Source organism: Toxotes jaculatrix, chromosome 16, assembly GCF_017976425.1.
Source record: "Toxotes jaculatrix isolate fToxJac2 chromosome 16, fToxJac2.pri, whole genome shotgun sequence".
In the NCBI taxonomy this organism is placed as follows: domain Eukaryota; kingdom Metazoa; phylum Chordata; class Actinopteri; family Toxotidae; genus Toxotes; species Toxotes jaculatrix.
In genome coordinates, this window is record NC_054409.1 from 18,938,249 (window position 1) to 18,960,076 (window position 21,828).

The following is a 21,828-nucleotide window of genomic DNA, read 5'->3' on the forward strand; positions in this document are numbered from 1 at the left end:
AGGAGATCATTATTTCTTCTCTGCATGCACCTCTGCCTTACGCACCCAGCGAAGCATGATATCCACGGAAGAAGAACTAGTAAGAACTTAACAGAAGTAAAATATGGAGTATCAAATGCATAAGTACTCATAATGCAGAAGGGTGTCTTTTAGAGGGTAGTATTATTATATACAGGATATTATATTAATATTTTATATTATATTGGATTGTAATTATTGACCCATTCATGTGTAAGCAATACCATAATTTTAATAGTAGCTGGTCAAGCTGGGGATCATTTTAACTCTATTATACACTGCTGCATAGTCAAATCTGTAGTATAACAGTATTAAATACTTGTGTGCTGATCATGGTCTGTATGAAAAATTGTATTTCAGTATTTCAACATAAGTAAAGGACTGAAGTTCAGTTTCACCACTGCAAAAAAGCATTTCTCTAAACTATCAGTGAGAAGACAAAAGGTGATTTAAAAACATCACTTAGTCATTTGTCAGTTTTTAACATGTGGATTGATCCCACGCAATGCCCTGTCATACTCTGTCACTCATTCATCTGGTTTATTTGGTTATAATTTTAAGCACTTACAACCTGATTTTTGCATTACTTCAGCAGCTAACCTCTAATGAAAGAACATGTTGTAGTCAAACCCACATGTTGCAGACACTTGTAGCTACAACCACAATGGGAATTATAAATTGGAGTGCTACCAACTTTTTCCTTTCTTTTAAAGTCTGTCATTTGATTTCCATCTTACAAAGTAAAGTCATAATTTTCCTCGTTTTTATTTTGTGCTGCTACTTTGATATGAAATCTGCAACGCATTTAATCTTCAAATGTTTGAATGTCGCCTCATGGCCTCAGTAGATGCTTATTCTTGATCATCAAATACAGCTGCTTACATTAAGGATTCAGATTCCACAAATTAACATAAACATGTGTGTTTGTATGTATATATGAGTGTAGGATAAAAATGGTGGTAGTTTTTGTGGTAGGTTTTTTGGGAATATATGGTAATGCTGTTCTTTACTGGATTAGCCTGTACCAACCATTAATCAGTGCATCCATTTAATTGGATGAGTCATCCCTTGGTAATGTGTCAGTCTTGAGTTAAAAGAAAGACTCTTTCTGCCCAAGCAGCTCATTCCTGTGGGAGCACCGCCGTTCATCTGCTCTGTTTTCCATCGTTTCTGTGTCCGTCAGCAGTATTCTCTTGTTCTTCCTCTAAGCACATCACACTATACCGCGAGCCTAGCTGCCTTGCCCGCTGTCTCACCCGCTCTGCGTCTATTTTGGTCGTGTGAGCGTGATAACCTCAACACTTCTGTTCTGCCTTAATCTGTGCTCTACCATTCAGAGCTGCATTGGCAGAGACAGCATCCTCTGGGGCAGAAGCTCGCACAGCCACAGGAGTCACGTTTATGTTTTTCCTGCATAGAATTCAATGTGTAGTGTAACAGTGGAGTTAATGGCTTTAGGATTGAAACGTTAACTTGAAATGTTATGTAAGAATCCTGCACCTCATCTGTCAGTACTTCAGTACATTTTGACCCACATGGTCTGCTAAGCCTCCTTTTTGTCCCTATGTGGACATTATTCTCAGAGTCAGCAGGGATTAATGTATGCGGTTAATTTATGCACATTCTTCTTTACGTTTTCTGTCAGGGTTTATAAAGGTCTTCTCTGTGCGGGGAAAAAGGCTTGTGTTTTCAGTGAACAAGTAAATGTATTTATGGATGAGGAGGAGGTTGAATGTTGTATTGATTTGTACCTGTAACCTGAGCAGTGGTAGCAAAATGCAAACAACATCATCTCAGCTCTAAGAAAACATGTACACATGACTGACATCTCTAAACATGAGCCGCATTGTGGTTCAGGCAGCAACACCTGTACCACTCGTCAATGCAATGAGGAAAAAATGCAGAGGAAACGGTTGAATACGGTAGATGTGGACATACTGTTCAAAAACATGCCAGTGGCCTCAAGAAAAACTGTTTTCCCCATGTGACCCATTTTCCCACCAAACGTCTGGTTATGCAAGTCTGTTTCAGCACGACAGTTTGACAACATCATTCCAGGAATTAAATCAGCGTCCTCAGTCAGTTAGTCTGTGATGGAGGGCTGATGGAGGAGACAGGGAAAGAGACAAAGAACTGAGAGATAACAGGGAGGTAACGCAGAGGCATGCAACATCTACAAAAGAAGCAGGATAAATATGACATCTCATGGATTTGGTAGCAAGCCAGTCAGCAAGGATCCCACAAGAATATTGTCTAAAGCTGTTTGAGTTCAATTAGCGTTGTCTGCAGGTCCAAAAATATGTGCACCACCACCCCTAAAGAAATAGCTTTAGCATTTTGATAAAATAACCACAACTTGTCATTTTAAATTTCTGTTTGTGTATGTATTTAAAAACCAAGCTAACTGCTTCCTCCTTCCTCCAATCTTTTTGCTAAGCCAAACTAATCAACTCTCATCATTTAACTTTCCAAACAAGAGTTTCCTGAACTAAACTGAGTTGTTTTTCAACTTTACAATTAGATTTGAACTCTGAGGAGTTTAAGTACAAAGAAATGTAATGTTTGTACATCTCATGTATATCACTAAGGCAGGCAAGAATGCTGACAGATAAAAAGACAAAGGTAAGAAAGGAAGAAACAGAGAGAGAAAAAAGTGGAGAAGGAGTAAGTAATGGGCAGAGGCGGTAAGAAGACTAGATTCAGTTTTTGCGAATGTCATGGAGGAGTGAAATAGAGGAAGGGCGAGTGGGCCTTAGTTGTGGTTGTGCTAAGAAGGCAGTCAGGGAAGATTAGTGCCCATGTGAGAGCAGGAAGGATTTGACTGGATTGCACAGGGTGACCTGCTGTGCTCATGTAAACATCAGCAAGATGGACCCTTCGTACCACCGTTTATAGCCGGGACATACCCTTCTGGATGTCTCATGTCTGAAACATCCATACTTAAAGCTGAAGTTGATCCTCTCTGAAGCTCAAACACAATTTATGATGGCTTCAATAGTGGTATAAGTTTCTTCTCCGGATGATGTGGAATAAATATAGATACTATAGTAGAAAGAGGAAAACAGGTGGTTCTATATAACAGTAATACACAGTAAATACAGCAGTCCAACTGTAAATACACAGCACAAATGGTCATATGATCCACAGTGGAGCAACAGCACATTATCTAGTCTCACATACCTCTTACTGTGTTGGCTGTGGCATCATGACTACACCTGATATGCTACATAATCTAATCTGCACTGTAGTCACACCATAATAATACTTATCTATGGTGTAATAATAGTTCATTGCTATAATGATTCCCCTATACAAGGCAATATAAACTGCTGTTGTTATGATAGATGGATGAAGGGTGCTGCACTAAATCTATCCACCACAACATTAAGTCTTGTAGAAGTAGAAGAACCCCGAATGCCTCACTAGTTACTAATTAATTAATTTGCACGAGGAATCATTATAGGATGTCTTCCATGAATAGAGTTGCTCCCCCTCTAAATAACCAAGGGATCATTATGTGCCTCATGGAGAATCAGTCAGTCACATACATAGGGCTGTAAGGATTAGTTAATTAATCCCTCAATTGACAGGACATTCATCAGCAACTATTTTAAAAACTGATTCATCATGTAAATAATTTTCCAAGCAAAACAATTCCAAACTTTTAGTGGTTTAGTGTCTAAAATTTGCATTTTTTTCCTTGTTGTACATTATAATGAATTTAATATATTTGAGTTTTAGATTTTCACTAAAACACAAGACAAGACGTGAAGATGTCATCTTTGAGTCTGGCAAACTCGAGCAGGTTTTTTCAACTATTTTCTGAGGTTAATTAGACCGAACGATTAAATCACCAATGCATCTGATTCCCCTTCCCCACTTACCCCCAACATACCCTCTGCTCACACACAGCAACCACAAACAACAGCCCAGCGAACAAAAATAACCGAGATTAGCCTAATCTCCACTCTTATCACTTTAGCCCCCTCCAAAGACTATATCTGTCATCTGCCTGCTTACTGTACCGTGCACACCATGCAGAGGGAAACTTGTGTTCACAGGGGGATATCCCATGGGGATGGACAGAAGATCAAAGCTGCTTTCACCGACTGTTTCCTACTCAAAACTCTGGAGGGGGATAATACAAATCAAGAAAAAAAAATGTTGCTGAATACCAAAATATGACGTGAGTTTAAAAACAAAATACTGCTAAAAATAAGCAGCAGATGTTACAAGAAATAGCAGATGTTGATTTTGTTTGACTCCTATGGGGCTGCTGAAACAGTTATACCCCAGGCTCAATAACAGAAGATAACAGTGGTTTGAGGGTACCACATGAATCGCTTACTACTCTAATTCTGTTATTTGTATAGCGAAAAACCCGCATCCTTTTATCTTTCAAAAAAAAAGATTAAAATGCTTCTGTTTTATAAGGCGTAAGATTTAGCCTCTTCTCTGGACAAAGTGTTCCTTCTCTGTTTCTCAGCCTCTGCCTCTGTGTCACTGCCTTTCTGTCTCACAGTGTTTACTGTGCAGATGTGTCTGCTTATATCTTACATCAAATAAGGGCCAAACTGAGAGACAGACTGACAGTGACAGTGAGAGATGAAGAGAGAGAGACAGAGAGATACATGGAGGCACTCTCAGTGGAGGAGTACACAGCATTTTAAAGGTCATACATCAGCTTACATTGACAGTATGATACAGAGTGACCTGTAAGGTTAGCAGCTGTTAGTATGGGTGAACTTACTGGAAGTACAACCACAATGAATATGATCCATTAGCAGTTTTCACATATATACATAATTCTGCCGAACTGCCTCAACTAACAAAAAAAATGGTAGTTTATATAACATAAAGATGCCACGGCAGAGTTTAACACAACAGCAAGAGAGCATGTTTTTCATCAGCAGCATCTGTTAGCCTGTGTCTGCTATCAAATATTATACTTCTGTATGTCTCATCAAAGAAAATGTGAAATTATCTAAGTAGCAGTTTAAACATTTTAAACTGACAATAGTTTTCACTGGACATAGTGAGGACATGTTGGGTGCTAATGATGGAGCCTATTTTTGACCTATATTTCCTCTTAATTCAGTGTTTTCCATGCCCCCTTTCTCTCTTCCCGTTCTGTATCTAGAAGACACACTTTTATGTGTAGCACTTTCAGTGTTTGATATATTAAGAGCGACGCCTACACAGCACCTCCAATCCACACTTATATAAATATTAATTTAACCAGTGTGTTTGAATAAAATCTTGGGTTGAAGTTGGTGTGCAGGCATTTCTGCTGACATACTAATTTTAACAGACCTGTATTTATAGCGCTGTGTGTAAAACTATGTTCTTCTGTTTAACTCAAAAAGTGCAGCACTGGCACTATAATTAGGGTGTTTGAAGGTATACTTTTCTCTATACTTTAACACCACTGGTCTCACAATTAACTCTGTACTCTAAACCATATGGTCAAGCAATTAACACTCTCTACCGCAGTTAACAAGACCAACTAGCAACAGAAGGAGCACTCAGTGACTTGGCAAGGGAAAATGGGTTAAATCTACAGGGGATGAGGAGAAAAACTCTTTCTTTCAGGCAGTGGAGTCTGGGATTTTCCACCCCGTGGGCCAAGAGTGAGCTTCCCTCAGTGAGCTGAGCAAGAACATGATTCGAGGCACATTATGTTCATCGTCAGAGAGCCGTGTCTTAAAACAGAGAGGACAAGAACACAGACAGCATGAGAGGGAAAAAGCATTGTCCTTCATTTTTGTCTGCTTGACAAAATTGGACTGGAGGAGTCCATTAGGCTGTTTGTGTGTAGATGTGTGTGTGAGAGGGTGAAAAGAGAGAAATGGACAAAGAGGCAGGGAAAGTAAGAGAGACAATGTATGTCTGTGGAAAAATGGTAGGACAACTGTGGTAACAAATGACAATTTATCGTTTGAAAAGCAAATTTTCTAAATGTATAGTATGTTTTGCAAATATTTGCATAGACAAAATAGTATTGTCATCCAGAGTATTTAACGGTCACACTAGTGAGTACTGCTTTGACAGTGTGGGTTCCCCTTAGTTAAGCAGGAAAGGTTCCCTTCCTCACGACATGTCAAATGTGTGACAGGCAGATTGTTGCACATGAAGACATGTGACAGAGCTCTTTAGCCCCCCTGCAGGCTGCAACTCCCACACACAAGACAACAAAGGTCTGCTTCACCTCCAACAGCCTGCCTGACCATGCTGCGCAGCACTGTAAAATGGGTGGGGCTAAGCAAAGCAGAACAGAATCTGATTTGGATATAAAACCAAGTCAAACCCAAAGAGGCAAACATTGGTCATTCTTGAAATGGCTGTTGTTTTTAGACTTGCTGAACCAAATGCAACAAAGCATGCACAAACACCACTGTGGAGCTTGAACACTGATGAAAAATGCAGGAGTAAAGAAGAGGGAGCAATGAATTTACTGTTCCGTAGCCAAGTGCTTCGTAGCTCTGGAAAGCAAATTTGCTTCTGCACATGCTTTAGTGACGAATGTGCTCATTTTTACTGACATCAAATTAAGATGTAGCTTCATTAGTTTGCATAATGTTTTTTTTTGTTCAGTTTTGTTACTGTTGTAGGTGTTTAATTCCTGGTCTAAGATTCAGAGGCAGCTTTATATACAGTACATTAAGCACATTCAACTTAATCAGCAACTGTGGCTACATTCTGGTTGCGCTGAGGTTACAAGGTGCAGTTTAGGGGTGGAATATGTCCATCAGAATAAAAAAAGAGTAGATTATTATTATTATTGAGGTAATGAGCTCTGAATGAATTCACAGTTCACCTACACCTGCAAACACTGGGCAAAAAAATTCTCATAAATATATAGGTGGCACTGATATGATTTATTTCTCCCCAGACTCACATGCAACTGTATCCAAATGCTATGCCATAAATATGTCATGGTGTAATCGCCATGGTGCATTGGACATCAAGTACACTTTAGATGTGGAAACCTGCACATTCATCTGGACCTTCATGCAATTTACAAAGCTCAGTCAACCAGACACACATCTCCTCCTTCAGTGCATAAAAAAAAGGTAAACTTCAGTGATGACACACAAGCTGCACCTCAGATTACAGACTGCACTTCCAGGCTGCTGCCACTGTTGACATGAACATCTCCAGGCGCAGAAAAATAGTCTTTCAGTGTCCTCAGCATACCTTTAAGTGAAATCAGACCTTTCTTTGCTTTGCAAAACAAGGCCTAATGTCCCAAGTTCTTTTTGGGACATGAAGTAGAAAGAAAAACAGCTGTGCATCCCTGGCTGTGTGTGCTCTGTGCAGCAGATACAGCAATACAGAATCTGGGGTAACTCACACCTGCTCCAAAGTTCCTTGCAGCCCTACAGTGCCTCTTGGGGATTTTGTCAGTGGGCAGAGTTACTGTAGATCTCTTCCAACAGTGTGTGATTTATTTTCAAGCAACTTTAATTCAGCTGTAATGATCATCTGATTAAGTTGCGTGTGTATGTCTTGCTTAAAGTTTTATTCTCATGGCTTCAAACACTCATTTTGAGACATTATTTCTCTTATTTGTCTTTGCTGCAGTGAACCCATGTATAGTATTGGGGCACTGGCATTTACAAAGTATTGGCCTGTGAAAATACAATATATTTTAGGAATGAAAAAGATCAGTTGCCCTACCAAGCTACCATATGCCATCTCTATGCCTCTAGGCTATGAAATATCCAGATGCACGGACACAGACACGTACCGTAGATATAACACAGTCCCACGACAATCTTCAGCCTCACACATCACATCAGTTCACATCAAATCACGTCCCATAACAGGAAACAGTTGTATACAGTCATCAGCCAAAGGCTCTGCTCCAACACAGTGCTTTCACAGAGGAGAGTCCTGCCTTGCCTTGCAGCCAGTCACATTTCTGCTCCTCACTACTGTATGTGTGTCCTACAACTAAATGCCATTTGAGAGAACATGGTAATGAGGCCAGGCTCCTTTTAATTATCCTCCTATAAATGTCATTTGCTGTTCTGTGTAATGAATGGATTGTATACTTTCTTTATAGATTCAGCTTGTCTTTGCTTAAGGCAGTGCTGCAGTGCACTGTGATGCATTGCATATAGGTGCAGCTTAAAAAGATCAAAAGTTAATTGCATGTATTAAAACGTAAACAGATATAAAAAAAAAAAAATTCCAGATCGCATTTAAAAAAAAACCGTACCTTACCTTATTTAGCATCGTTTTACAAGCTGTAATTAGGCAGTAGAAAATCAATGAGGGGAACACTGTACAGGAATCACAGTGGCTGCTGTATGATACACACACAAAGATAAAATGTAACACACACTGCCTTCCTCCCGCTTTGTCTCTCTATTTCTATCAGCCTTTGTCTCTCTTACTCTCTCTTTCAACCTCAAGCATGATTCAGCATTTCATAATTCAGCACACCGTCTGTGTGTGTGTGCGTGCATTTGTGTGTGTGTATGTGATTATGCACCTGTGTCCCGGCATGAGACTGGGGCGGTGGCCTCGAGGCACAGAGCACTTGGCATAGCCTATTTTGAGACAGGTGAATCAAGTCCACAGGACTCTATAAACCAAAGCTGACTAATCTTCTTTGGCACCAAACTATCTGTTGCTGAGGTGGCAAATTACAGAACACAGTGGCTCTATCGTGATCTCTCGTCACCTTACGATGCCTGTGCCTTGCGCCTTGTCCAACTAATGCTGTAACAATGAGCTGATTAGGCGATTGGTTGATCGACAGAATACGAATCATTTATCAAGCAGCAGAAATAATCCTGAGTTGCAGCCTAATTTCAATCTTCTCTGTCTCGTACGTTGACTTGAAATTGCTATTTCTTTCATATGAAAGTCTAATTTCATTCAGTAAATGTGCAGTACATCATTAGAAATTATATATTCTAGAAATTGATTTTTGTCGCAAAACTGAGCCTTTGAAGTTCTGCCTTTACTATTTTGACATGGTGACTACTCTAAAAAACATAAGATACTGTGGAAATATAGAGACAAACATTCACATCTCCTCAGACAGTCTGTTGACATGCTGTGTCTAAAGATGGAAGATTAAAAAAAAAAAACTGTCAGGCTGTCACACAACAGTATGGGTTATTTCAGTGGAGACCAAATTTAGCCAGTGTAATGTAGTTAAAGTCTCCTCTTCTGTTCCCACGCAGTGAACTAGATACCCAGGTCAGTTGGCTCACATTTTCCCCCTTTCAGATCAATTTACCGACTTAGCTGTGAATCAACCGTGTGCCTTTGCTCAGGACGACAGATCCCTACAGACACTCCAATTAAACAGATCACTTGCATCATGCTCTGCAGTCCGCTGTAGCAGACACTACCTTCCTCCTGTAAACACAGTCAGCTAAAAAGAGAAAATATCTTTCCATAGCCCGTATCTGTGTATTTCAAGTGTAATAGTTAATAGTTAATAGTAGGGAGTTAAAAGAACAATCTGATCTTGAGAAGTGACTCAGTCCGTCACATAGGTGTTCACAGAAACAGGTTGTACTTTTGCATGACAGCTCAATGATTCTGATGCTGACAAAGTGGAGTTACACGTAGGGGCTGGCAAAGCTGCCGCTTCCTACAAGCAGCTGTTAAGTGCATCACTCGCATTCAGTTCATTTAGTTCTGGAAGGAACATAAAAAGTAAACTGAAAAAGGGGGGAGCAAAGAAATATAACACCTGTCAGGAACTATACTGCACTATTGCATAGGATTAAGAATAAATAAGAATAAAGCAAGGTTGTAGCAATGCAGGTGAATTATTGGCAGGTGAAACTAGTAACATCACCTCATGTCCTGCTACTGCAGTTTGTTTATACTGACTACAGGGGGTAGGAATCATTGTGTGACTCACCAGGTGTGACCACGTATTACCACGGTATCAAAATACAGTTGACTGCAACATGACCGAAGACAACATGAGGTGTGATACAGCACAATATCTGTTTGACGGAAAACAACCTCAAAATTGGAGTATCATAGTGGTATAATAAGAGAAAGTATCACAATGCTGGAGCTAGTTTATCAATAGAATTATATTGCAATGTATTTTGATATATCAGTTATTTAACTCAACTATAAAAGCTTAGACTAATGTTAGCGCTCTAGTTATGCAGTTTGCTGAATTAGCTTTCAAAATGTTATAGTAATGTATTCATTAAAAACTTCAATGCAGCATCAGAATGAGTATAATTAGGTCCCAACAGATGTGGTTCAGGGTTCAATCTCTTATGACTTTTCTGCAGAGAACAGACTTTAAAAATACAACAAATGATTTAGTAGCTAATTTAAACTGATGTTTCTATTTATTTATTTTTTGACAGTCAAAAATAAATACCAAATTCAGAATATTTAGACTTCACCAGAATGTGGAGCCAATATATTGCACCTAATAAAAACCACTGAACAGTAACAGAATTAGTGGTAGTTTTCTGCGTCCAGATCATTACAACAAACACACGTTCTTTTTAGTGTGCACAGGTTTGGTGATTTATCTAACATAGTTCTAGATAGTACTATCTCGTATGCCATTACTTACAGTGAACCATAACAAGTTGTGTAATTCAGTATATCAGTAAACAAAATGCAATATAATATGTAATAATCATGTTTACTGATTTGCTACTGATAAGTTTTAACCCATAGTGGAGTAATAAACAGACTCTGCCTCAGGCTTTAAAAAGGGTAGAGCTACCCCTGGGGGCTGGTATGCTGCCACAAGCTCAACCTGAGCCCTTGTGCTCGAGTTGGGATCTGGCGGGAGGCCTGGTGGCTGTGATGAGCCAGATGTGGCACTGGGAGCTGTGGGGATTCTCTACAGCAGTTTAAAAATGTTATTTCCTTAGTCTGCTTTTGCATTTTTTATTAATCACAATGAGCCAAAATCAGCACTGGACGGGGCGATATCTAAAGCTATTCCTGGTAACATAAATCACAAAGATCTCTCCAACAGTAGTGTATATCCAAAGGTAGCAGCAGAAGTTGGAGTCTGTCGTGACTGTAAGGTCACTGGGATAATTAGCTCTTTATCTGCGAGGGCATGAAATAATAAGAGAAACATAAGGGAGGTAGAGTTAGAAATGAATAGGAGCAGGGGGCAAAAATGCCCTTGAAAGATCTAAAAATCCCTGAGAAATTAAAGATGAAAGGGCAAAAAAAAAAAATGCCCTGAATGACTATACTCATTATTTTACTGAACTGTTAAATACTCATTAAAAATGATTCCCAGGGGGTCACTCTTGGTGAGTCATAGGAACCTATGACTAGGTGATTTTTTTTTTCCCTCTCTGGGTGGAAAATATTGCTTTGTAGACATTAACGTCACACATATAGTAGTACACATTAATGCTTCCAGTAAATTAGTGGCTGTAAAACCAAAACACTGAGCTGAAAGATGCTAAAATAGCCAGTAGAGGGGAACTGCAGTGTTGGATTATTATGAACCACACTCTTCACATGACATTTGAGCCATTGTTGATATGAAGATATTGGTTGATGCAGCTTAAAAGAAAATACCTCATACCAAAACACTATTGTACAACAGATGTTGCAATTAGTTCTTAAGTAAAATGTTATTAAATTAAATTAAATTAAACTAGAGTCTCTCCCAATTGTGTAAATAGTGCACCAGCCTCAATTTGGTTGGTGTGCACTTTAAATTGTGGTGTTTGACCAAACACACACAACCAAAAATCACAACTCCAGTTTCACTGGTGATCTTAAAGTCTAGAAAGAGCTATTATTAATGCTAACTCAAAGTATTGCATCAAGTGTGTATTTCCTTTTTTAATTTTCCCACTAATTAGCACAGCCAGATGGAGTCATCTACTGTTCCTTTAAAGAGTGACAATCCAGTGAGTTGCTTAAATAATATGCATCAGATCCTTTGTGGATACTAATACAGTCATTCAGCTGTTTTACTTAGACTATAATACCCAGCAGCCACTTCTCAGCAGTACTGCCTGCAAGAAGCTCCTGGTTCAGCACGAGCGCTTGTGACAAAAGGAAGGAAGAGTATTAATTGCGACAATTGAGACAAACTATCAGGTAATTATCTCAATACACATTCATCTTCTTCTGGCTATTGCTCATTAAAGTCTGTGAAAACTGTCTGTGAATGTGTCTAATAGGGAATATTGACAATAAAACAATCTGGCCTAGCTTAACTCTGACTGTCCATCCTGCTCTGATGAAATAACGAACCTCTTTACGGCACAGATGGAGGGAAGAAATGGTGACAAAGTGGGGGGGGCAGAGAGCACACGACAGCTGAAAGAATGACGGACATACAGGCTGGAGGACGACTTACTGTAGAAACTGACTGAATAACTAACTGAGTCCATCCCAAGGCTGATGTAATGATCATTCACTGCTTGAAGCCCATTATGATGGCAGAAGACTGCATTTGTCCCCCCATTAAAGTGCTAATCCTGCATCCTACACCTAAAATGTTGCGACAGCTTGGAATTTTTCCACTCAGTGCCTTTTCTTTCCTCTCGCGTCTCCTGTGGATGTGTCTGATTCGCTGTTGTTTTATTATTCAGTGTGTCTATTTAATGTGGTTACACTGATGTAACTATATTCAGTTTCTATACTACGCAGTCTGTATGTTTAAGCTTACTGAGGTTAGACACCACAACATCTAGAGACAGAAAGAGTGCTAAAGGAGGATGACATATCGTGAGTGAGAGGGTGAGAAAAACCATGCGGGCGGGGGGGGGGGGGGGCAAAGAGGAAGAAGGAGCCAGAGTTTGATAAGCAGAAAGACAGATAGAGACAAAGAGGAATGACTGAGCGTGAGAGAGACGAACTGAGAGTGCAGGGCTGTAAGCTCTGCTGTTGTATCCGAGCATTATGACACATCCTTACATACTGCACTGCCTCCCTGCATGCTCGCTGCAGATTTTCATTAACCTTGCGGCACTGTCTATTTGTGTTTCTAACCTGGTCCATACTGTCTCATCCTCCCACTGCATACAGCTCTGCAAACTATACAGCAATATAATATACTGCCCTATCTGAATTTCATAATCAGCTTCCCACATAGTACCCAAGCAAGAGCAATCCATATGGTGGATGCTGTGTGTGTGTGTGTGGAGTCTAAATCCAAAACACATAAAGATGACCATTTCCTGCACTGTAAATGTTCACTGATCCATAGCATGGCGGCTGGGAATTGGACACGCTGTAGTATTATAATCTTTGCACTAAGTTCTGTCTGGATTCTGCTCATAACCATAAATGTTAGTGTGCATATAAAAGCTTATGTTTACTGGTTCATAACCTTTTAGGTCACCAAATCCATCTTTATATTCACTGCCTTTGTTACTGATGTGCCATTGAACCATACAGTATGTGTGCTCAGGTTGAACCCGGACAACAACACAATTTGCCTCAACCAGTGTAACAAACAGGATGGATAACAGCCGCAATAACAACAAGGGAGGGAGATGGACAGGGAGCATTAGGACAAGGACGTTCAGGATGAGGATGAAGCTATGTCATTAAAAATGACAGTGTTATGGTCACCTATTTACATGTTAACTAAGCAACATTTGAGATGAAATGTAATGTCAGTGCTTTGGCCACAATGTCTAAAAAGTTTCCATCTGCTGAAATGGCTCAGTTGTGATATGGAGGAGCACAATCTTTAGATCAGTGAGTGTAATGAAACTGTTACCAGGAGAAAGAGAACACTAGAGCTTGGTTAAATAGTCTGAGTCAGGGAATGCAGTGACTCAATGTAGGGTAATAACATATCACTCTCAGTTATGTCCAGTGGGGTTTAACCTTGTGGATGTTCACAAAAAACATCCAACAGAGTCATCTAGAACAACCACACCAGCAAAACATTAAGAAAGTCCCTCCAATATACACTACATTCATCTCTTGATAAAATAGTTAACTACATTATATTATGACCTGAATCCATATAAACCCACTATGTAGTTAGACCTAAACCATTTTTCTGAAAAACTGGAGGCAATTACTTTTGATTTCTGATTTTTGAATTAATTTCACCCATCAATGAGCTGAAACTGACATTACCACTTGTCATCCACTGATAAGCCCTCTGACCAGTGCTGATTGACAGCGCCTATTAGTTTTATATTCGCACAATTATATCTGTGCATTAACCTTTCAAGGTTGTTGCCGTGCAGCTGGGAAAAGCACCCAGGCAGAGTAAGAACCACCACGCAGCACAGGGACATGAAAAACATCTAAACCGTAACTCTCCCTGAGTCACTGTCTTGCTTTTAAGTCAGTTTCTTTTTTTTTTTAATTATTTTTCCTGCTCACTGATATACACAAACATATACACACCTCCTCCCACTGATGTATGTATCTGATGAGCCGGGACAGTCTTAGCAGACGCAGTAGACTGAGGATCTTGGTGAAGCGGACGATTCGCAGGGCACGGGCTGTTTTATATACCTCTGAGTCAAAGCCTTTCTCCACTATTAAAAAGATATAATCCACTGGAATGGAGGAGAGGAAGTCCACAACGAACCAGCTCTTCAGGTAGTTCATCTTGATGACCTTGGGGTCGAGGATGATCTCGGAGCTCTCCTCGTTGACGATCCCCGTCCTGAAGTTCATGACCAGGTCCACCAGGAAGATGGTGTCCGAGGCCACATTGAAGACCAGCCAGGTGGTGGTAGTCTGCTCTGAGAAGAAGGTTATTCCCACAGGAATGATGATTAGATTCCCCATCATCATGATGAGCATTATCAAGTCCCAGTAGAACCTGCGGAGCAACACACAAATCAGTAATGCAAGTGAGAAAACGTGCTGTAGACAGTTAATTAGAGGCAAAATAGTCAATAAAAAGGGAAGAATGTGTCAGGAGCTATTAGAGTTAAGTTAAACAGGTCAGACGCTGCTCTCTTAGCAAAACTGGATTTAGAAGAAATTATCAAAACGAAATGCAACCATGAACCGTGTCACATTTCCAGATAATGTTGTGAGAGTATAAAGCTGTCCAGTGTTTTTTTTTTTTTTATCAAAATCCTCCATGTTTTCTGTGAGGCTACAGTGAGACTGGGGAGCATCGAAACGTAAAAGAAAAGGCAAATAGAGAATATTCAACGTCTAGAGCAGCAGGTATTTGGTCGGCACTAGGTGAAAAGTCAACGATCACGGATTATGGTCCAGTAGGATGTATCAGAAGGATATTACATTACAAATTGCCAAAACAAACAACCAGAAGAAAATACCTCACAAGCTGTCCCACTCAGGGGAGCTAACAGCAGGTGCAGCTCTGACAAGTACATATGGCTGTGCTGTTACCAAAACTCCTCTTAGTCTTTTGACAGTTGGGGCCCAAAACTTAACTTTAGTTTATGGACATCAGGCGCTTACTGTATGTACAGTATGCAGTGCCCTGGCCGTGTTAATGTCCCTGCCCTCTCTTTTGTGATGGAGAGCCCGAAGTGATTCATCAGCACCCTGCTCTTTTCACGAAGTGTCCCGGGTCCCCATAAAGGCCGAGCAACCATGAATGAAAATAGATGCTTTCATCCTATCTCATGCTAAAAACTCTCCACTGACGCCATCCCTGCTGCCTGACTGCCTGCCTCTGCTCTGCCTTGCTGCCCGAACATTGCTGTTGTTGAAGATGGAAATGGACTGGCTGGCTGGTTGGCAGGCTGCCTGTCTGGCTGGCAGACTGGCCGCCCAGTAATGGATCTGTTTGAATAAATTAAGCAAGGGCCTTGGCTTTATAAATATCCACAGATCATGTGTCCGATAATTGTCTTTACTTCAACTAAACAGCGGTCTTCTAGGTGGCTCATAATGTACACTGTGGGTATTTTTACACCAGCAGGCATTGAACTGGGGCCTGTGGAGTGGACTCTTCAAATGGAGAGCCTTGGCTTAACACCCTGAGTGGGACATCAAAGCAGAGAATATGAGGCATGTTGTTCCTCTCGTCTGCAGGATAGCGAAATACTTATTCAATAATGGCAAAGAGTGTGAGTTCACACCCTAAATCATAATCAGATTTTGAATATACAGGCAGGTGCTATTGTCATCCTCATCAGTCATCAGTCTATTGGTGTGTGTGTGTGAGGCATGAGTTATTCTTTTTATTACTTGTACATAAATGTTTAATAAGAGGGTAAAAGGTAGACATATTGTAAGCAGTGTAATAACTAACATTGACAGTGAAGTATTCAATTAATTGTTAAACTAATTTGAAACCACGTAGGAAAACTGAGGGCTGGCTTACCAGAAGTCCCAAAAAAAAAAAAAAAAAAAAAAACTATCAGTATCTGTTGCATTGCTATGTTTCAAGTAATGGAAATGGTGGATGCTTTCCACTCATATTCATAATAATAATTAAAAAGCCTTGTGTTGAAAATGAGAGCCCACAGAGTGCCCACATCTCTAAGATAATTCTGTTTCTCTCTTGACTTATGTAGGAGGTATTTATACTGTACATGACCTCTAACACACCCACTTATCTAATGAATAATACATAATATTTCTCCTCTTGAATAAGAAATCATTAAGCAGCCCTCAAACTATTCTGCTGCAGGAAGAAGTTCTTGACAGACTTAAAGGGTACAGGAAATTCCTAAAAACATGAAGAGCAGTTCAGATGTTTGAATGCCAAGTCACATTCCTCATTGTAAGGCAAATCTGAGGCAATTGCCAGTGAGAAGCGTGCCACTGCGGTCAGCTCCAACAACAGCTCTAAATCTGTATCCAGCTCTTGCAACATCATTGTATTTGGCTCTTGCTCCAATTCACAGAATGCACCCAGCCCCAGTTAAACCAGTAAGCGAGTGCAGTGCACCCAACTGTAATTGCAGCTTCGACACCAGCAGAACATTCAGTCAGCAGTTTTCACTCTTGCTTCAGGTTCGACAGTTCCAGCAGCACACCTACAGTATTCTACTTCCACATTCACCTGGTGCTCTAGCAGCACACTCACCTCTGCTTGCAGCCTATTTGTGCACCTGTCCCAGCTATGTATTCACAGCAAGATGAGCTCTGCATTCTGACAGTCATTTTTTTTTTTTGTCCTGAGTTGAGGTTCAATTTGTAAACCCATTCTGAAACACAAGCTGCTGTTCTGATTGATTAAAGTGAGAGTTGGGATCATCTGTTGCCAAACGCAGTAGGCACTGCCGCATCACTGCAGAGACAGCACTGGTTCCTCTGCTTGATATAAATATATATATAGACCCCATAAAAGAAAAACCCTGAAGCACTGATACTGTACTGTAGCTACCATTCCTGTGATGGATCAGGGAACAAGCTCCAGATGAGGCAGAGGAATCACTATTGGAACAATTCTGCTCCAAATCGAGCCAGCTCATATTCTTCTTGTAGGTTTCTTCCCTCAAACAAGCGCTCTATCATAATCAATGCCAGACCACTCCTGCCAAGCAACAGAGGGAACCCCACACGATCTTAGTCAGCACAGCCCGGCCCTATCCAATCTGCAATGTAATGGGTATGCTGTGCTGCAAGAGATCACGTGTCGTATGGATGTACACACTGAGAAAGATGTGGACTTCAGATAAGGTCAATTTTATCCATGTCTGATAAAGTTAATGAAACAAAGTATATTAGATAGTTGATCAAACACAGCAGTATCCCACATCATTCACTGTAGGTCTTGAGGGCAGTAATATGTTTGTTTTACTGACTAAAATGTTCTAAACTATCTGTTCTCCATCCTTAAATCTTTAAATAGAAGAAGTTCCTATAGAGATAGCAAAGTGACATTACTAAATTTGGACCCCTATATGCATTCATTGATTGTTTTGTAATATGTATATATATATAGATTATAATGTGTTATTTTTATATCTTAAGTGTATTTAAACTAAAAATAAAAACATTGCCTTTAGTTTTCGGCACAACACATTCTACGCACCAAGGACAAATTTAAATGTCGACAAAAATTATGGCAAGAACAGCAACGTGGCACTCTACCTATGATCAGATGTGACTTTGTAATTGGTAAAACAGACCCATGTGTCGTGCCTTCACAGACGCGTCTTTAAAACAGGCTCTGAAAGAAAACATCACTGAGAGTCTTTTACACTACGACAAAGGCCTCTCCTTAGCATAACCAGAGGTGTATGAGGCCATGCATGAGGCCTCTCTAAAAATCTATGAATAATGAATATTACTAACCTGCCATTAATCTTTAAGCAGCCACTGTGTACAAAGAATATGTTGGATATTGAGTTTCAAACACTCCCACAAAGCAATATAAAGCCCGTGTGAATAGTGGTGTCATTCATGGACTGTACTTACGTAAGACTTCAGTAAAAGACCATACAGTGTTTTTTTGTTTTCTCCTTTTGGTCATACGGTGTTTCGTCCACGGTATACGAATGAATATGGACAGTACATGTTTAATACCATTATATAACCATGAAATATTGCTAGTGATATGCACTCCTGTTGAAAAAAAACTGAACAAACAGAAATAATTAAGTTGTTAAGTCCAGCCCCACAGTAGAGAAACAGATTATCTTTTAAGTTACGGTGCAAGAAGACCTGCCAAAATAAGTGCACCCTTGCAACTCCATCAGTTATGCACCAGCATGATAGATAGATTGAGATATAACCTCACAGTACCACTTTCAAACCAGAGGGGAGTCTCACTGGCATAAAAGGAATGTGTCTTTACTTTGACTAGAGGACCTCCTCGGAAAAACCGACCTTTGGAAAACGTCATTAGAAGGGAACCTTAGGGGGTCTTCACCTATCTGAGTTTGGTATTTTGTAGTACAGCAGAAATAAAGGAGTCAGTCTCCTTGAGCAGAGATTAAATTGCAAACTCCCCACTGATAGGCCAATTTGTATCTTATTTTACATACATAGAATAGCACATAGAATATGTTCTAAGACATACTGTTCTGTACATTTTTCTAGTACAGTGAAATGAGCCATCGTTTCCCATGATGGTGCTTTTGCAAGCACTTTTCCCCCTGAATTTCTCCCTTCTAACAAAAAAGTTGAGCATGCAGTAGATTGCAAATGCAACCTATACACATGACAACTAATTAATTAAAGCAATAATTAATAACTGTGAAAAAGGTACAAATATCACTGAATTGTTCAGGTCCTCACCTCTGGCCATCTTTTAGAAGGGGTCAATCTCCTTACATAATTGTTTTCAGAGACTGCTAAGCTCATTGACTGTTGTGTCGTGCTACTAATCCTTGCCCCGCATCATTGTACATCTGTGTGTGCACATGGGCCTGTGCATATGCCTGTGTCTTTGAGTGGGTGAGTTCAGGATATCCTAGTTAGCTTTATTCTTATGTGTGATTATATATTAAGTGTTGGAGCAAAAAAAATTTGTTTTTTTGCAGTTTAGAGCCATTGTGCACGTTGCATTGTATCTCATTGTTATACTAAAATCTACCAACATAATCTATCTATCAATCAGTACAAGCAAGGCAAAGCTACACAGTCATGAGGCCAAGTGAAGGAGTAATTCCAACTTTTAGTGCACCAATTCTTTGGGCTAGAATTCAGTTTGCAGGCTCCAGCAGCAGAAAAGCTGTATACACAGGCCTGCTCTGTGTTCAGGACCACGGACAGCTCCTTGTTAAAGGCGGAGGGAACAACGTGCCCTGGCACGTTTCATGCTACAGCGGAAAACGGGTATGATTGTCACCATCAAGCTGTGCCAGGGGACGCTGGTGCAGAGACCGGGGCCAGATGAGATGCTTAATTGGTTAAGTGGTGAACTGTAAACATGCAGCTTGTGGAGGACCAGTCCTGCCTGAACCTGATCTCATTTGTTTACCATCTGAACGCAGTGCGTTGGAAATGTTAACAAATTGGAGGCAGTTTGAATGAAGCCGAACTGACAGGGCTCATTTGTTCCCCTACCTCACCTAAATTTGTGATCATTTGTGGAGCCGCTGCCGTCCTTTAACAGGCAGTTTAAAAATGTTGTTTTCACTTCATGGCCCCTCTCAATAGGACAATGCACCATAGGCTTATGTCAGCTAAAACCAAAGAGGAAAAACAAATACCAATAATCATGTCACTGTGGCATTTAGGGGATGCCAGGGAGGGAAGAGTGGCACGATCCTCCTGCGGCTCCTTTCAAACAAACACATTCCATCACATTTCCTCAGCAGGGCTCAGCTTCAAAAATACATCACTCACACATCAGTGCTGCCAGATGTTTGCAACTCCAGGATTAGATTCGAAGATCAGTTTTAACTAATTAATTCAAAATACGGCCATTTTCTCTTTAATCTTTTTCCCTGCACGATTTTACCGCATTCTGTGCATTTTTTTTTCTTCACACAGGCCCGTCGTCTTACCGCCGCCTCCAATGAAATGTTTACAACCGTGATGGTGCAATGGCATTGTCACGTTGTGTCCAGGTACTGTCGCCACTACACCAGCGGAATATGTCGCAATGGGGACCTGGACACTGTGTTGTCGGTGTGAAACGATCAGACAGGCTGCGTTTGTGTGTGTTTTCAAATCATGACATTCACCATCCTTTTTCCAAGGGCATTTCACTGATACACCTTTGTAGCCTTTACGCGTCCCCTCTCTCTTATAATAAAATGCCGCAATGGAACACACACACTCTCACTGAGCACATTTTGACAGTGAAGCCCCTCAGCCAGTGGAAGCCTGATTGCCTAAATACAGCGGTAGATTAGCGTATGCGCTTTGGGGCAGGCTGTGCGTGTGCCGATGACAGAGCGTTATGTGTGAAAGTGTATAGCTTGCAGACCCTAGGGTGACGGGAGGGGTGGATAAAAAGGGATGGAGGGGAGGGGGGGAGTGAGCAGGTGTCTTTTCCAGCCCTTACCTAAAATCGCTATATGGATGAATGATCCAGTATCCGGCCGTTTGAACCCTCTCTTGCTCTTTCTCCACGGCTTTCTGACTGCCGAACATACGCAAGGAGAACTTATTGACTCCGGGCTGCATCATGGCCCCAAATTGCCTCTGCATAAAACCATATTGCCTGGACGCCCCCTCTATATCGTCAAAACCGACCATGGCCTCTTCCCGCTCCCCCTTGAAGCCCACTGAGTTGCCATGGTCCTTCATATTCTGGCTCCCCGTGTTATTTTTCTGTATCGAGTCTTGCCTCTGAAAAACATTATTCCCATCCGCCTTCTCCTCCTTGTTGCTGGAGAACGAATTAGATTTGTCTTCCATGGTGTTCTTAGTTTTCCCGTTTTCCTGTGTGACAAAGCGTTCCGTCTCCTGCGCGCAAAACTCGAGAGGACCCGCCGTGAGCTCTCCTGTTTCTTTTTGATGTCCTTCAAACTGTTCAGCTCCTCTGCCTTCAACGCGAGTGCTGCAAACTGAGACAGACTGCCCGAGACCCCGGTGGATCAGGTTTCTTGGGTTACCGCCATCTACCGACGGCCCCGGCTTCTGCCGTCCAAAGCCTCTGCCTAGTCTCACTTCGCACGGCACTGCGGTTTAACTGGCACATGCTCCTGCACCTTATTTACATAATGTGGATCATGATATCCCCCTCCGTCTCCTCTCTCCTCCTCTGTCATCAGTTTCACACATGACAGGAGGGAGCCCATATTGTAGGATCAGAGCGAATGTAATTCATATGTGAAGTTAATCAAGACGTGGGCTTTTGTTTTTGTTTTTTTGTTTTTTTATTTTTTTATTTATTTTTTTAAAACAATTTGATACAGCGTGTGTGCTTCCCGTGGGTCGGTTGGCAGCAGGTTTGCTTCCCACCAAGGAGTGATGATAGAAGACAACACGGTGAAACAGATTGTAATGTCGGTGTGA

At 40.8% G+C, this 21,828-nt stretch overlaps 1 protein-coding gene across 1 annotated transcript in view; it reads right to left on the bottom strand.

Annotated features, from left to right (window-relative positions):
* Window positions 1–21,228, bottom strand: part of LOC121195552 (potassium/sodium hyperpolarization-activated cyclic nucleotide-gated channel 1) — a 59,729-nt gene extending 38,501 nt beyond the window's left edge. Inside the window, exons 1-2 of the mRNA XM_041059093.1 lie at window positions 20,873–21,228; window positions 14,380–14,803 (exon numbers count right to left, since the gene is read on the bottom strand). Coding sequence (XP_040915027.1) covers window positions 14,380–14,803; window positions 20,873–21,228 — 780 coding nt within the window. The remainder of the gene's footprint in view (window positions 1–14,379; window positions 14,804–20,872) is intronic.
* Between the last annotated feature and the right edge of the window lie 600 nt (window positions 21,229–21,828).